The sequence below is a fragment of the Besnoitia besnoiti genome, chromosome IX (assembly GCF_002563875.1).
Source record: "Besnoitia besnoiti strain Bb-Ger1 chromosome IX, whole genome shotgun sequence".
NCBI lineage: Eukaryota > Apicomplexa > Conoidasida > Eucoccidiorida > Sarcocystidae > Besnoitia > Besnoitia besnoiti.
Window position 1 is genome coordinate 1,846,689 of NC_042364.1, and position 15,488 is coordinate 1,862,176.

General features: G+C 59.8%; 2 protein-coding genes across 2 annotated transcripts; one reads left to right on the top strand and one right to left on the bottom strand.

Annotated features, from left to right (window-relative positions):
• Positions 1 to 203: 203 nt before the first annotated feature.
• BESB_014300 (uncharacterized protein) lies at positions 204 to 6,171 on the bottom strand (the record flags this gene model as incomplete). The annotated part of the gene is made up of 4 exons (XM_029360159.1): positions 204 to 3,999; positions 4,664 to 4,757; positions 5,588 to 5,653; positions 6,033 to 6,171. 4 exons carry the CDS (start codon positions 6,169 to 6,171, stop codon positions 204 to 206), a joined length of 4,095 nt encoding a protein of 1,364 aa, XP_029216826.1.
• Positions 6,172 to 8,661: 2,490 nt separating this feature from the next.
• BESB_014310 (uncharacterized protein) lies at positions 8,662 to 13,653 on the top strand (the record flags this gene model as incomplete). Its single annotated transcript, XM_029360160.1, has 4 exons — positions 8,662 to 9,037; positions 9,743 to 10,845; positions 11,222 to 12,786; positions 13,221 to 13,653. 4 exons carry the CDS (start codon positions 8,662 to 8,664, stop codon positions 13,651 to 13,653), a joined length of 3,477 nt encoding a protein of 1,158 aa, XP_029216827.1.
• Between the last annotated feature and the right edge of the window lie 1,835 nt (positions 13,654 to 15,488).

A 15,488-nucleotide genomic window follows, 5' to 3' on the forward strand; every position in this document is an offset into this window, starting at 1 on the left:
AGAGACGCAACTCTCGATCGAACTCGCCCAGCGGCGCTCGCGGCTGGTGATGAGAAAGACGACCGTCATGCCACTCGACTAAAGCCTCGGATGGGCGCTTGATTTCACCCGCGCTGACTACAGACCGTAAAGACAAAAGGGCAGTTCACAGGCGCTTCTCAGCGACGCAGCAGTGAAATCATTCCACTTCGACGGACGCAACATCATCCGGAGAAGCGTCGAAACGCCCCCCCCCGCTCCCGCGGTTCGTCGAGCGCGTCCCCAACCGCGGGTTGGGCGATGGCGAGCGCGAGAAGGGCGTCCGCTACCCACAGACGGAAGCGCAGACACTGCACACTCCACCAGAGCTGGAATGAGAGAACGGCGTTCAAGAGCGCCCTTTGAAGCCAGGCCGCCCACGGCGACAAAGAGAGGGAAGCCGAGTGCGACGCCTCAGAAGAACTCAAAACTGCGAACGAAGACGAATGCGCGAACCCGAGTGAAGCGGGCGCGGCTCCACTCGAGATCCGCACCTCGTCGAGCGTGTCTTCCCTGGGGATGTCCTTATCGTGGAAGGCAAAAATCCGAAGCTCGAGGCCCTTCATGGGATCCTCGCACGCAGCCGCAGATGCCTCCAACAGCAATGCCCCCAGCGAGACTCTGTCGCCTTGCCTACCTTTCTCTCTCTCAACAAGCGGCGCGCTTTGCCCTCCTCTCTCTACTCTTTCTCCCTGGCGCCGAGGGCGTGTCGCGCGGCCGTTTTCTTCTTGGCGTGCCGGCAGTCCTTCCCGCCCTCTTTCCTCCGCTTCCTCTCGGGATTCCGCGCCCCTTCCGAGCGCCGCGGCTAGCCACGCCAAAGGGCTGGTGACTGCGTCGAGAGCTCGACAGAGGCTTGTGATGGTCGCGCTCGCGCCAAAGGCTGGCACGTCTGAAGCGACCGGCAGGTTGAGACTCGTGGCGCCAGGCAAAGTGTACCAGTGAGGCATCTCTAGCCCCCGCCGTTGAAACAACTCCTCGCGGGTCTGCGCGCCTCCAGGATCCGTGTGGCTCCCCCAACCGGCGCAGGGCTCCTCTTCTTTGTCTGCTTTCGCCTTTCTCGTTTCCTTCGCGGGCTCCTCAGTGAGCGACGACGTGCGGAGCTCCCTTGTCTGTCTCGGCTCCGGGATCATGAAGCCCTCGTCGTGGATGCAGTCCCGCTCCTGTGGTGCCTTCTCACTTGCGTCACGCGCCTTGCCTTCTCCTCCCTCTCCTCTTTCTTCCTTCTTCGCGAGCGCAGCGTCTGAGCGTGGCTCGTTGGGGTCGACCGGCGCGTGCCTCCTCCCCGCGCGCCCGCCTCTCTGCGCGACGCCCTTCGGCCTGCGCGCGGCCTCGCGCCGCCCCGCGAGGAAGCGAGCACACTCCGCCTCGAGGGCCTCGACACCCGCGTTGCCCAGTTGAAGGCCCCTGCAGCTGCTCTCGCCCATGACGAGGAGCCGACTGCGGGTGGAGCCGCCGAGTGTGTGGTTAAGCGAGCGGAGGATATTGGTCATGCGCAGAATCCACAGCAGGTCGCGCGGCAACGACTCGAGAAACGCGCTGATCGCCGAGAAGGACGTGCCGCGCAAGCTGGTGATGAACGCTTTCCGGTCTTCCGCGTGAACGACAGACCCCAGCGCCGTATAAAGCAGCCGCGTCTGCGGACGGTAGGTCAGAATCAGCGAGAGCAGATCGAGGGCGGCGTCTTCGTCTGGATCTGGGACGTCACGCGCAAAAAGATGCCGACTCGCGGCTCGAGCTGAGTCCTCCGGCGCGCTCCCTCGCTGGCCACCTACTTCTCGCCGCCGCGCCGCGGAACGACCTGCTAGCCCGCCGCCCGGCTCACGTGTCTCATCCATCTCGTCCTCCCTCTCCTCGCCGTCCTTCCCTCGCACGTGTCCCCCGCGCTGGTCGCCCCATTCTCCAGTTGGGTCCGCACCGCTGCCTTCCCGCGCGCCTTGAGCAACTGCGTCTGCTTGTCGGCTCGGCTGTCTCTCTGCTGCTGGCCTGCTGCCTTTTTCTCCGCGCGCTGCGAGATCGGACCCCGGCTCGGACAGCCCCGTCACGGTGAGGCGGAGCCCGAGAGAGCGGCAAGCCTGCCTTCCTGTGGCAACGTCGTTCAAGAGCAACGCCTTCCACAGCCGGCAGTAGGCGGCGCGGAACGACGGTGACAGACGACGGTAGGTCCCATGGTCGATGATCACGAGTTGAAGCCGCCCTTTCCGCGGCTGCTCTCCCTTTCCCCCTTGCGTGTATCGCCGGTTTTCTCTCTCTTCGAAGGCCTCCGCTGGAGCGGCTGCCGACGAAGGAGAGGTCGTCGGGGCAGAGGGCGAGCTCGTCCAAGCCGCGGACACGCATGAAGGAGGAGCTCCGCCTCGCGGCGACTCGGCATGGCGAGTTTTCTTCGCGTTTTCTTCAGTCGGCATCAGGCGGACAAAGAGATTCCCGGGGTGCGGGTCGCAGTGGACGAAGCCGTGCACGAAGAGCATATCGGCGAAGACAGTCATGACGAGGTCGGCGATTTCTTCGGGTTTCGCGCCTAGCTCGCGCTGCAGCGTGTCTGGCGAGTCGGTCACTTTGAGGCCACTGACGAACTCCATCGTGAGCACGCGCTTCGTCGTCAGGTCCCAGTCGATCCACGGGATGTAGACCTCGGGGCGGTCTCTGTATAGCCACTTGAGGCGCATGGCGTTGTAGGCCTCCTGCTCAAAGTCGGTTTCCTGCCGCATGTTTTGTCGAAACTCGGGGAGAACCCAGCGGAACTCGAAGTCCGGGAAGAAGCGCGAGACAAACGCCATCAAAGTCTCCAGCGTCTGCAGGTCGCCGCGCATCTGCTCGCGCAGCCGCGGCCGCTGGACTTTCACCGCGACTTCCTGCCCGTTGCATCGCAGCCGCGCGCGATGCACGTGCGCCAGCGAAGCGGCTGCGACCGCGTCCCTGTCGAAGGACAGGAATACCTCCTCCACGGGTCTGCCCAGCTCCGCCTCGAGGAGCCGAGACACCAGCGGCCACGGCGTGCGCTCTGCGTCATCCTGCAGCGTGCGCAGTCGATCGGTGTACGCGGAAGGGAGGATGTGGTTCATCGTCGACATGTACTGCCCCAGCTTCGTGTAGAGCCCACCGTGCCGCAGGCAAACGTGCAGAAGGCGAGCGGCACAGCGATCGTGGACGCCCGCCAGCAGCCCAGTGCGGCGCTCCCGCAGCGCAGCAATCCCCCGCTCTAGCTCGCGCAGCCGCTCCTCCCAGATGCCCAGTTGAGCGACGGCGAAGTCAGACGGCGCGCCGGATGCGCCGCCCAGGAGCGTCGCATCTTTCTCGCGAGCCTGACCTCCATCGGCTGCGTGGGCTGGCGTCGCCCTCCGCTGCCTTTCGGCGACGACCTGGAAGTCCCGCTGTGCGCGGCTTCTCTCTTGCTCGAGGGTGTTCAAGCGCGCGTCCACCTTCTCCAGGCGGCGGAAGGTCAGTTTGTAGTCGATGGCCGCCAGGATGAGATAGAAGCTACTTCTCAAGAAACGCTCAATGCTCTCCGGCTGCCTGCCGATCGTCGCCCAGACCCCCGCAAACTCCTCCTCGACGCCTGCGTCCCGCGCGGCTTTCCACGCGAGAAGCGCGGCTGCCGACTCCGACAAGGCGCCAGGCAGAGACGAGGCGAAGCGGCACAGCTCGTCCAGCTGCTCGCCCAGAGCCTTCTCAAAGGAACGACACGCAGACGAAGAAGCCACCAACTGGCGCCAAAGAGAGGATGAAGCACGGGAGGAAACGGACGACGCTGAGGAAGGGGGAGCTGACGCGGGCGACGCAGTGGAAGATGAGTCAGCGGGACACGAAGGGCAAGCAGAGGATGAATACGGGACTTCTGCGGAGTGTGTTGGGTCCATCAAACCAGCTCCTTCTTTCCCCTTCTCCTTGTCGGTGGAAGGACACGCAAGAGCGACCGCCAGCGCGAGCGAGCCTGCCCATGACGCGTCCCGAGTACAGAACGACACGCTCTGCCTCTCCGCACTCCTGCCACCACAAGAGAAACGCGAACGGCGGTGAATCAAGGCGTGTTTGGCGCGCAACAGTGAAGGACTATGCGTCGACCCTCTCCGTGCAAGACGCAACTGCGACCACGCGCGAAGATTGTGAGCTAGGCGTTGCGCGGAAGACACAGAAGAAGAGTCTCTTTGGCGCTGCGACGTATCAATTGGAAGCCGCGTCAACGCGGGAGAGTGTGCGGAATAGTCGCGCGATGTACGCCTCTGTCTTTCTCGCCAGTTCTTCTGTGACACGTGAAACGACGGACACAAGGAGGGAGGTGGGGAAGACACGTCCCTCCTGGCAGCATGACTGCTGCGTGAAAGGTGCTTCAACAGCGTACAGACAGCTCCTGGAAGTATGGAGACTCTATCATGTGTCATTGGGGACGAAGGCTTAAATGTGTGCACAGCCGTCGTCTGTTGCGCGGCACACAGAGGCCGGCGTGTGCACGCGAAGCCCCGAAGAAGCATCGAGCCCAGGACAAGCAAATATAGGACTCGCAATGAAGCTATCAGGATCAACTGCGGTGAGCAAACGGAAGAGGGATGGGGATCCCGGAAGGCCCACGTCGCGTTCCGCTACCTGAATCGCTCGGGACATGGGATGCGCGCATCTTCGCATGTCGCCATTCCGCGCGTGCCTGGCTCACGCCTTCGTTCGTTTCCAGTTCCCACAAAAGATGCCCACGTAGTACAGCCAAAGAGACGCGACAGCGTGGCACAAAAGGGTGTGGAAGTAGGGGACTGACGAAAAATAAACATACAGAATTCTTCTTGACGAAAGGTCACGTTCATTCACTGAGGCAGTACCAGATGCGGGGGCATGCGTTGAGACATGAGGTCAAAGCCTCGTTCCCTCTCATCCTCTGAAGCCAATCGGGAAAAACTGAACAGCGCCAATCTCATCGAAAGGAAACATGGCACAAAGCCGCCCAGCAAGAGACAACGGCTTCAGAGTCGCGGCCCAGCGAGCTGGCGCTTGAGTTGTGCGCTGGTCAGGGTCAGCGCGTGCCCCGCATGTAAATTGTTATCGGCCAAGAAAAAAACTTATCGCTTGACTGGACAAATCAATTTGAGCCCCAGTCGAGAGGCTTGCGGTATGACAGCCGAAACATTTCGGATTGAGGCATGCGGCTGTTCTGCCGTAGCCGCTCATTAGGCAGACACCAGCACACGCGGTTATCGCGGCGGTTGTGCCCGCCTGCGGAAAGGTGTGTCTCGTTCAGCTTTCGCGGTGAAGCGTGAACTGCGCCGGGGTCTCGTATCCTGTGCAGCACGAGACTCGAAGAGTGTTGGAGTCCATGAAAGTCGTTTCACGACTATCCACACGTTATGACTCCACGTCTCGGTGGCGCAATAGCCGTCTACTTGCCGGATTGGGACTAGTTGGCAACTTCGACGAGGACGCGTGGGTGCTCATTGCCGGCTCGAGGGGTTCCCATCGTCAATGATTTCGTTGTATGGTAGCGTGCACACGCCGCAGCGAACCACCTATGCCAGCAGGTTACAACTGCAAGCCTGCACGCTTCTGTTGAGGCCGTGAGCGGTGGGAGCAGTCTCAGTCCGCGTTGTACCTGATGAGGTTTCGTGTCCTCTCTGCAGCACAGCACCGTGACACTGTGACCCAGTCACGTGAGTCGCTGCCGAGAACGCATTTCAAGCGAGTCTCGCAGTGACAATACGATCGTGACACATCCGTGCTTCCAGCGTCAAGTGAGCGGCAGGCGCTTCAGTGGCGTTCGTCGAAAGCACGCACTATCTGGCGGCCGCAGCATCCTGTAGTTTCTGGAGATAAATGCCTGGGAGTGAAGCCTGTCAGCCTCGTGCGGTTATTCTTGCAGATTCACCGGTCATTTTCTCCATCTAGAAATAGGAGCCGTGTGTGAAAAGACGCGCAGTCTTGATTGGTCCACCAAATAACTCCACCTGAAGAACAGAGGCTCGCTGATTGCTGTGTAGTTGTGCGGATGTAGCAACCGGTGAACATCTAGACACAACCGAGCAGCCTATATTTCTTACCAACCGCCGTGCTCCACCAGCGTGCGCAGAGCATTTTCAACGTGTACGCATCGGCCTGGACGAAAGTAAAGACGGTAGAGCATCCTTCAGGGATGATCTGTGCCGGCTCCATCGAACCGACCCCCCTTAAATAACTCATTTTCCACGAGTTCTTTAAACAGTCGTGATAAGGAGTAGCATAGCATCGCTTTGCCTATGATACAGACTCGCTGCCTCTCTCGACACGATGGCACACCGAGGTTAGCAGCCGCGCTCCTGCCACGCAGTGTCACGGCTTCTCCGCGCTACGTCTCCCCCTCCAATAAATCACGCGCAACGAACGTGCTTTCTTTGTCTCGCTGCATTATCTCACGCTAGTGCCTTTAACAGGCGCCACTACGATGAACGCCGCATGTGTGAGAGCCCCGCCGATAGTGTTTCCATTTCGTACGTAGAGCGCGGAAACTGGAGAAAAGACGTCCCCCATCCCTTTCGGCACTGCAATTTCGCTACCCGGTCCAGTGGTCTCAACGGTATGGGTGTGCTGCCGGTGGACGGCCCCTCCAGGCGGCTAACGGGGTGTCGCATTTACGAATCGCGCCGGGGTGAAAGCTGGAAGCCGTGTGAGAGGACTCGTCTGAGAGAGTTCGCGTCGCGCGCGAGAATCCGAGCGGGTGGCCGCAGCGCTCCTATGAGCAGGCAGGGAACAGCCGCGTTCCTATCCATGGATCGATGACCGAGTGGTGTTTTTAATGCGAACGAGTGGCGTTTTGTTCTCGTTGTTGCTAGCGCGTGTGTCTTAGGAGGGCAAAGGGGAGCGCACTAGGAAAGGCGGACGATTTCGTGTGGCCGTTCTTGTGTGGAAGAGCTGACGTGCGATACTGCTCGTACCCTTCTTCACTACTTCGCTCACCCATACACGCCGTAGGCTAACCGTTGTGCAGCCCCGTTTTCTTCGTGGTTGGCTGTTCCGGAGAGTGGAAGTCTCTTTTTCTAAGGGGTAAACTTCTTAATCCACGTCGCGGGTCAACGAATTGTGGGCACGCACAAAGTGCGTACCATGCTTGCAGTGGAATCCCACCGTCGGGTCGCCTCGGATCGACGTCTATCGGGCGAGAGTCTTGTATCCGCGTAAGCTGATGCGGAGAGACGACGGAAGACACCACATCGTGATGCTGCATTTCGGATCACTAATCGCAATGCTGATGAACCTTGATGTGTTTCGAAGTTCTGTCGGGTCGCTGTTCTGTTGAACAGGCGCCGCGTGGTGCGCACTGGGGCCAGGCGATGGCCTTTACGGGCAAGTGTTTTTGTCTAGTGGTTTGTGCCAGTAAGCGTCCAGTCAGAACGAACTGCAGAAAGATTCCGAATACGGAGGGAGTCAGGCACTTCCCGACTTCCTGGGAGACTCCGGCTGTCTGCGCATGCTTACGCCGTGGGATTTGCAAACTCCGCTCTTCCCTGGAAGCGCTGCACAAAAACAGCGCCGCGCTGGTGTGTGCTACGGCTAGGTAGCACCAGCTTCTCATTATTGGTCTGGATAAGTGATAGAAGGTAAGCGAGCGTCTTGAGGCACCGCACGTTACGTACAATAGGCACAAATGGAAGGCAGGGTTTTTCGACAGACACCGCCGGTGCAACCTTGTCTGTCGAGGATGTTACGCTGGTCAGGGATATCCACGTATTTCACAACGTTGGCGCTATTCCGACTTTTCCTCACCAGCGGAGATCGGCGCATGCGTGGGCGTTACCGGTTGACCACTTGTTGCTATTTGAGAGTGTGTAGCAGTTTTGGTGGGACCTCGTGAACGGTGTCACTACATCAGTGGGCACGCCAGTCTGTCTTCGTGTATATATGTGTGGGAGCCAAGAAGGCGCTAGTCTGCATGTTTAGTGCGTTGATGGGTAGCTCACGCTTCTACGCGCTGCACATTTGTTATGGAACACGGCACGTATTAGACGAGCGGTATGTATTCTTTGTGTGGTTAAGCCTCAAGTCTTCGGTAAGCTTGCTTGTGGGATGTTCATCAGGCATTCGCTGACCGTCGCAGGGTGCCTTGACTGTGCGGCGTCCTTTCTTTTCCTCAGGCTCGCCATGCTCTTTTAGCACAAAACAGGAGGCTGAAAGCTCCTCTCCCTCGTTTGGTTGGCTCACGTGCCTTGAGTTCGCTGAAGGACTGCTGCATCCGTCCTCGTTTTCCGAGTGGAACAACGCAGGTGGAGCTACAGCTTGTCTACGGGCTTTGGGCCTACAAGAGAATGTTTCAGTCCGTCTGCAGCACTCGGATCAAACTCGCGACCCGCACTGAGCACGTTGAGAGTTTGGCAACCCAAGCCGCGGCCACCCGAGTGTGTGCTTGTGCGACTGCTCTTTCCATACACACCGCGTATGCCCCTGTGTTCTAGGTGCGTTCACTAGACACGTTTCATAGGCGACGTTCATCCTCCACGGCTGGGATTGGGTGAGTAGGCAAAAACGGTGGTGGCATTTCACCCGCAACGGGTCGGCTGGTGTGTATCGTATTGACTCATTGAGCTGCTGAAAGTGTGCTTATAGATTTACCGATTTTTGTTGGCAGCGTGTTCTTACGTACGCCCTGGCCGGTGAGGAACGAGCTCCTCGCTTGCAAGCGTCAGTGCGTCGGTCGTAATGTTGCGAAGCACGCCGCCGGGGAACTGGAGAAAGCGAAGGGAGGAGGAAGAAGGCATCCACGAGGAGAACGAACCCGCGGTGCAGCCAGAGGAGGGCGAGGACAGCGTATCGTCAGCGGCAGCGGGAGCGGAGACGGAATTCGACATGCAGAGTGGAGGCAGCGAATCCGCCGCGTCGCCTTTTTGTGCGCCTTCCCTCTTCGATGAGAGATCGGAGGGAGAGCAAAGGGGAGACAATGTCGAGAGCAGGGAAGCGGCGGAGGGAGCACATTCTCCCCACCCAGAGCCTTGCGGGGGCAGCGAGAGCTCGATGAGCAGCTTCGACGTACTCAGCTCAAATGTCGAAGAGGACGACAGCGACGACGATGAGGATGGTGAGTGTAAAGATGCGGGTTGAGCCCCTTGTTCATCGCATGGACCGTGGCGCGCTGTGTGGCTCTTCTATTGAAGAATGCGGGCTAACTGGAGTTGGCCGTCGTGCATCGTGTGTGTGCTTCGAAAGGCGAGCCGCCAGCAACAGCACATGCCTAGATACTTTTGCTTTGCCTCGCGGAACGTCTCTTTACCGGCACACTGGAACAGATAGTAGAGGGGTAGTTTTAGAGAGTATGTAGCTATGCCACGGGCACACACAGTTTCCCCCAGCGCTTCCGATTGCAACTCTCTGCGCGAGTTTGCATGGATGAGCTTCTCCCAAGACCTACCTAGATGCGTCCCTCTATCTACACGCGGACGCATCTAGTAGTAGTTTTCCCTCGCTGTCGATCCGAGGGGGAACAAGGAGACGCTCGTTAAAAAAATGTGAGGATAGCAGGGGTAAACGTGTGCGCAAGTCAAATATCCGCCTGTGAGCCTTTACGTCACGGGCGTTTGTATACGCCAAAGATGCGTAGACCCATGTAATCGAATGCAGACACCTGGATGCATGCGCCTTCCTCTCTAGGGCCGTACCACTCCTTACTACCGTCTGTGTATGACTTTTTGTCTCCACGTGTCGTTCATCGAGACCGTTGCGTGTCGCGGTGGACGTGCGCTTCCGGGGATGTATTCTGCTATGTCTTTTGTCTCTGCGTCCTCAGAAGACGACCCTGTAGGGGTTTTCTTGGATACGCGCTCGGGCGTTTCCTCACTCACATGCGCCGGCCTCGCCTCGCTGACAGGTGCGTCCACCTCGTCTGCCGCGCTGTGCGAGCGAGACGACTGCAGCCCCGTGAGGCCGCCAGAGCTTCCTACCACCCCGGGGCGTTTATTTCTACCGCCGCAGGCGCGGTCGTCCTCATGTGGAAACCCTGCCTTTTCTCCCAGTGCTGAAGCAGAGCGCAGTGGAGAGGGAGACGCGCATTCGGCCGGACGTGGCGGTGTCGCCGGCGTCGAGGGAGGAAGGCTCGGTGCAGGCGAGGGCCTCAGGGAGCCTGACGCGTCTGCTGCGGTGTCGCCTCTCACAGCCGTTCCGCGAGGCCTCGCGGGTGAAGGTCAGAAACAAAACGGCCAAGCGGCTGTCTGCATGTCGTCCCTGGCCGCGGGTGGAGACTCGCCGATTCTTCAGAGAGGCGCTCTGTGTGAGTGCAGCGGCGCTGCTGGCGGCATAGGTGGACGCGACGAGTCCTCACGCGTGGAAGAAGACCGCGAAGCAGGAGCAAGCCTGGCGTGCGCAGGTTTTCCCTCGCTTTTTGCAGAGAGGACTGCTCACGCCTGGGGTGGAGGCGCCGGAGCATCGCAGCAGGGCGAAGAACTGCTCCCGGAAGCCGAGCGGAAACCCGACAACGAGGCGGGCCTGAGTTTCGAGAGCGGCGCGGCAGAGAGACATCGAGAGGCGCGGGAGCGTGAAGCCGCGGCGGCGTCGCCTCGTGTGTCCGGGCAGTTGGGAGAGAACAGGCTTCAGCAGGGAGACGCTACAGGTGCACAGAGCGACGTCGCCGAAGCTCAGCCGGCAACTGGGGGCGATGCAGTCGTAGAACGATCCGGCAGTGGTCTTGAAGGAGAAATGTGGACTGAGGTGGAGAGGAAAAGCGAATTTGCCTGCTTCGGAGATCCGAAGTCCGAGCTCTCGGGAGACGACAGGCCCAGCAGTTTCGGGGACTCGGCCTTGAACAGCCGGCAAAGCTGCCTGCAGGACGCTCGGGTCGATGCCAAAGTCCAGCAGCTGCAGCGAACGGTGAACACTCTCAAGGATTCAACCGAGGTACTGTCTCGGGGCAACAGATTGGCTGCGGCGAACCCCAGGGAGAGCTGGATGATGACACGCGTTTTTCGCCTCCCCACGTTCAAACAACACGCACGCTGAAGTCGTCGCGGATATGCAGATATGCTGCTTACATACGTATATATATATATATTAGAGTAGTTACTGCGTCGTGATCGGCAGACTCAGCTTCTCCTTGTGTGCTCTTTTGCCTGGCGCAGCTGTCAGCGTAACGACTCTCTGTAGAGGCTTAGGCCTTCGTGTGCGAGGCTACTGTCTGTGCAGACAAGTGTACCTGTTTCCAAGTCTGAGCGCGTATGTTAAGGGCATGAATGATCATCCGCCATGTTATCACGCGGCTGTTTTTTTTTTTCAGGGCGAATTACTTCGTCTGCGGGAGAAGAGTGAGGAACTGGAGGCCTTGGTGTATGCGTTGGTGTCGTCCTCCTCCCCGTGTTCGCTGCCGCCCTGTCCGTCTCCTGCGTCGTTCGAGACCGCAGTCTCGTCGCGGTTCGTTGGGCGACCTGCGACCTCGTGTGACTCTTGGCAGGTCGGCGAGCCGTTTCGGGGCCTGGCAGGAGCCGTGGAGTGTCGGGCCTTTGGCGGCGTGCGGCTGGCGTCTCTGCCTTTCTTGTCGGCGGCCGAGACGCGGAAGCCGTCGCCCGACTGCAGACACCTGCCGAGTGAAGGCACTGAGGCGCGGCTGCCGGCGCCACCGCGCTTCGGCCTCCAGGCGCCACGGGGAGTCCCAGGCGACGCGTTCCTCGACGAGGCGCCGCGCGAGAAGCTCGGCGCGCCGCGCTCGTTCTTCAGCCAGGCCTCGGCGTTGTTTGCGATTGAAGGCAGCTCTGCGTGGGTCGATGCGCAGCAGTACGCGACGGCAGTGCCGTCGAATATTATCCTCGCGGCCAGCGAGGCGCCTGAGGGCGCGGAGACGCCGACGGCGCGCGAGGGTGGCGAGAAGAAGAAAATGAAGAAGCGCGGGTTCGACGACGTCGTCGGCAGGCGAGTGTCCCCCTCCATATCGGCTTTTTCGGGCCGCTTGCAGGAGACTGCGGCCTTCGGTCTCGCCGCGCACGGCGACCGCCCGACGCAGCATTCCAGCGGGAGAGAGCGAGAAAGCCGTCGAGGCGGCGTGGGCGCCAACGACGGCGCAGCGCCGACCGCGGCACGTGCTAGCGCGGGTGTCCCCTTCCTGTCAATGCATCCGACCGACTCGCGACTGCCAGCGGCGCTCGCAGCGGAGACTTCTGCGGAGGCACAGAAGCCGAAGAAGACGCTTGCGTCCGTGGTCACCTTTTTCCAGAGTCGCGCGAAACAGTCGGGCGTGTGCACTCTCAGTGCGGCGGCCTCTGCGGCGCAGACGACGCCCTGGGTTGAGAAGCTACGCGAAGTTGGCGAGCGGCTCGTCTTCGAGGCGAAACGCGAGGCGCAAGAGAACCAGGCGATGGGGCAGGAGGACGGCGACGTGACAGAAACAGAGGAAGACGAGTGCGAGCGCGAGGAACGAAGAACGGCCTCTTTTTGGGATGAACCCGAAACCCGGAGCCCAGATGGCGTCGCGGCGGAGACCGTGAGCGAGGACGAAGAAGACTACGCATTCGTGGTCGGGGATGCCTGCGACGCCTGGGAGGCCGACGCGCCGCAGAGAGAGGCAGGCGAGGACCTCGGCGGCGACGCGCAGGACGCGGAAGACGCCCAGCAGCCGGAAGACGAGAAGAAGGCGGCCGAAGGCGCAGACGCCGTCAGCGGAGCTCAGGAGATGCACAGGAGAAAGAACGTCATGCACATCAAGTCCTTCTTCGCGGGAACAGGGTTCTTCGGCGGGTCGCAGGGTGGGAGGGGGGCGGGCCGCGAAGAAGGCGCCGACCCAGAGTTCGCGTCGACGCAGGAGGAAGACGAAGAAGACGGCGAGCTGTCTGAGGACGAAGAGACCTACAGGTGCGTCCACGAGCCACGCAGCGGTGCGCCGACGCCGACGCGCAATCGCTTCACACGGGCTGAGAAGGGACTTCGCTACAGCTACACCGACTGCGCCGCCTTGAAAGGGTTTTCGGCACGTTAGACAGCTGCTGTGACTCGCATGATTCTCAATCCCAACACCCGGTGCCCCACGACGTCGCGGGCGTCCTTACAGCAGCACTCAATGCCTTGGGTTGAAGACGCACGACGGGGAGCACACAGCTGCGGCAGCAGACGGCGTTGAGAAACTAAATTTCGTCCTGCGTGTGTCTCTGCCCGTCGGGTCGTGCGCGTCGAGGGTTCGTCTCCTCCTGTTGGGCGCGGACGCCGGGCTCGGATGTCGCTGTGGGCTGTGCGCCTGCGAGTTTTAGGATCTAATAACCCTTTGCTTTTCTCCTCTGTCCTTTCCTCAGGTCGCCAGCCTCTCAGTCCGTGCCGCCGCCGTGGCTGGCGGATCTGCTGCCGTTTCTGAATCCACTGAGCTACCCTGTGCGACTCCTCGCGCGCGTGTTGGGTTTGAACATCAACGGGAGCTTCGATCGGTGGCGGACGGAAGTGCAGCGGCAGTCGCTGCGGGGGACGGCGGTGCTGGGCGTCCTGGACGCGACCGTCTGCGTGGGGCTCGTCGTGGGTCTGGTCTGTCTCAGTCTCTTTGTGGGACGTGTGCTGTTCAAGACGATGTACGTCCACGTCCATGCCATCGAGGAGGAGAAAGTCCCGCACTACTTCGAAGGCTTCACGTACAAATTCTGGGGAAAGAAGCCGATCTACTTCTCCGACGTCCAGGGGCGCGACGCCGCCTGGGTCGCCCAGCGCGTCAACTGGTACCGACCCCACGGATACTGATCGGCCTGCGCCTGCGGCTGAAGAAAACGCGATCGCGTGGACTCCTTGTAAACATATGCGGCGGAGAGACTTCAACAAATGGACGCCGTCCGCCTTGACGCACACACACCTGGTGCTCGAGGAGAGGGAGAAGAAGGCCACAGAAGGGAGAAGAAGGCCACAGAAGGAAACCGCCTTAGACGAAAGGACAAAGACGCTGGTTCCGGAGTCTCGCAGCTCGCATGGGTCGCCTCAGAGCGCCGCACAAGCAAAGACGCGGCCGTGTGCATAGGTACAGCGAAGCGAGTCCGCTGATCTCGCGCGCTTTTCGCTACAGGGGGAGTGAAAGGAAAGAGAGTGGAACGCCGAGGAACTCACAAGGTGGGGAGGGGGGGGGTCCGAAGGTCGTGAAGGGGAGGCAGTTTGCCGAGAAGGCCGACCAGCGTGCGTGCGTCGGACGTAGATGTATCCGCGAAATTACATATATATTTATGTATATAAATGTGCTCCTGCGGGGGGCTGCGTGCGAGGCGGGGGCACCGCGCGGGAGGTCGCTGTTGCTTCTTCATCGGAGCGTCCTGCCTCAGAGTGGCTTTCTTCGCTCGCCTGCTCCGCGCTGGGAGGTATTGCGTGAGGCTGTGTCGCGGATGGAAGCGAATGCGCGTGAGTAGCAACAGAGACACTCGAGTCAGCGAAGTTCAAGGAGGGGCGGTGCGTAGAGGGAAGCAGAATAATAGCTCGCGTGCGTGCGCATCTCCTCTCGGTTTTCTCTTGCCGCTTCTGCGCAGTGTTGCTCTAGTTTGTCGTGTAGATACTCGTTTTCGTTGGCAAGTGAGACGGAGGCGACCACGCGCAGCCTGCTTCTAGCAAACTTGTATCATTCCGCTGTGCACTTTCGATTTGCAAGTGGCCGCTTTCAGAGGAAGCTTGAGAGTGCTGCGAGTTTCTGTCGCCTTTGTCGCGCGTCTGCCGTTTCGTCTCCCGCACATCCTTGCGGACGGGGTCTACAGACCATCAGCTCCAACCCGAGAGCCGCACAGCCGTGCGCAGGCAAATTCATCCATATTTACGCATATATATAAAGGCGTATATATATACATGCATACATGTATCTATACATATACATGCATATATATATATATATATATATATATATATATATATATATATATATATGGATGTGGCTGTGCTGGCTGGTGTGCGGACTGGGGCATGCATTCGTACGTATATCGTTCTTTACCGCCAGTGCCAAGGAACTGCGTGGACGGTGGCGACACGCAGCTACGGCCAGGCAGATGCGGAGGCACAACTTTTTGCAAACCTACGGGGTTTTTCCCGTCAAGCACCTCTCAGCGACGGTAGAGTCTTTTTTCGCAGCCTGTTAATTCTCTTATTTGCTCGCGTAATGCCGACGGCGTACTTCGCAGAGCGAGGGAGGGAGAGACATCACTCCTCTTGACTCGCGCATGACTATATATTTGCATGCATGTATAAATATATGTATGTATATGCGTATGCATGTGCGTGTGAGGGCGCATGCATGCCTTCGGGCTGGGGCACAAGTGCGCTAGGGCCACGCATTTATGTTAGGTAGTGTGTGTGAGGGCGCATTTCGCATGGGTGGTCCGAGTATGTTTCTGACGACCTCCCTCTCGCGAACGGTGTGCTGCTGTAGCTAGATGCCTGCGTGCTGCGTACAGACACGCACCGGAACCGCATGTCACCGTTGACTCTTTCCCCCGCATCTTCTCACTCTCGGGGCATTTAACTGTCGATGCCTGCATACGCTGGGACGGTGCAGACTTGTGTAAAGCGAGCGGCGCTCTACACGCACAAAAATCGCCGCCTCTGTGCGC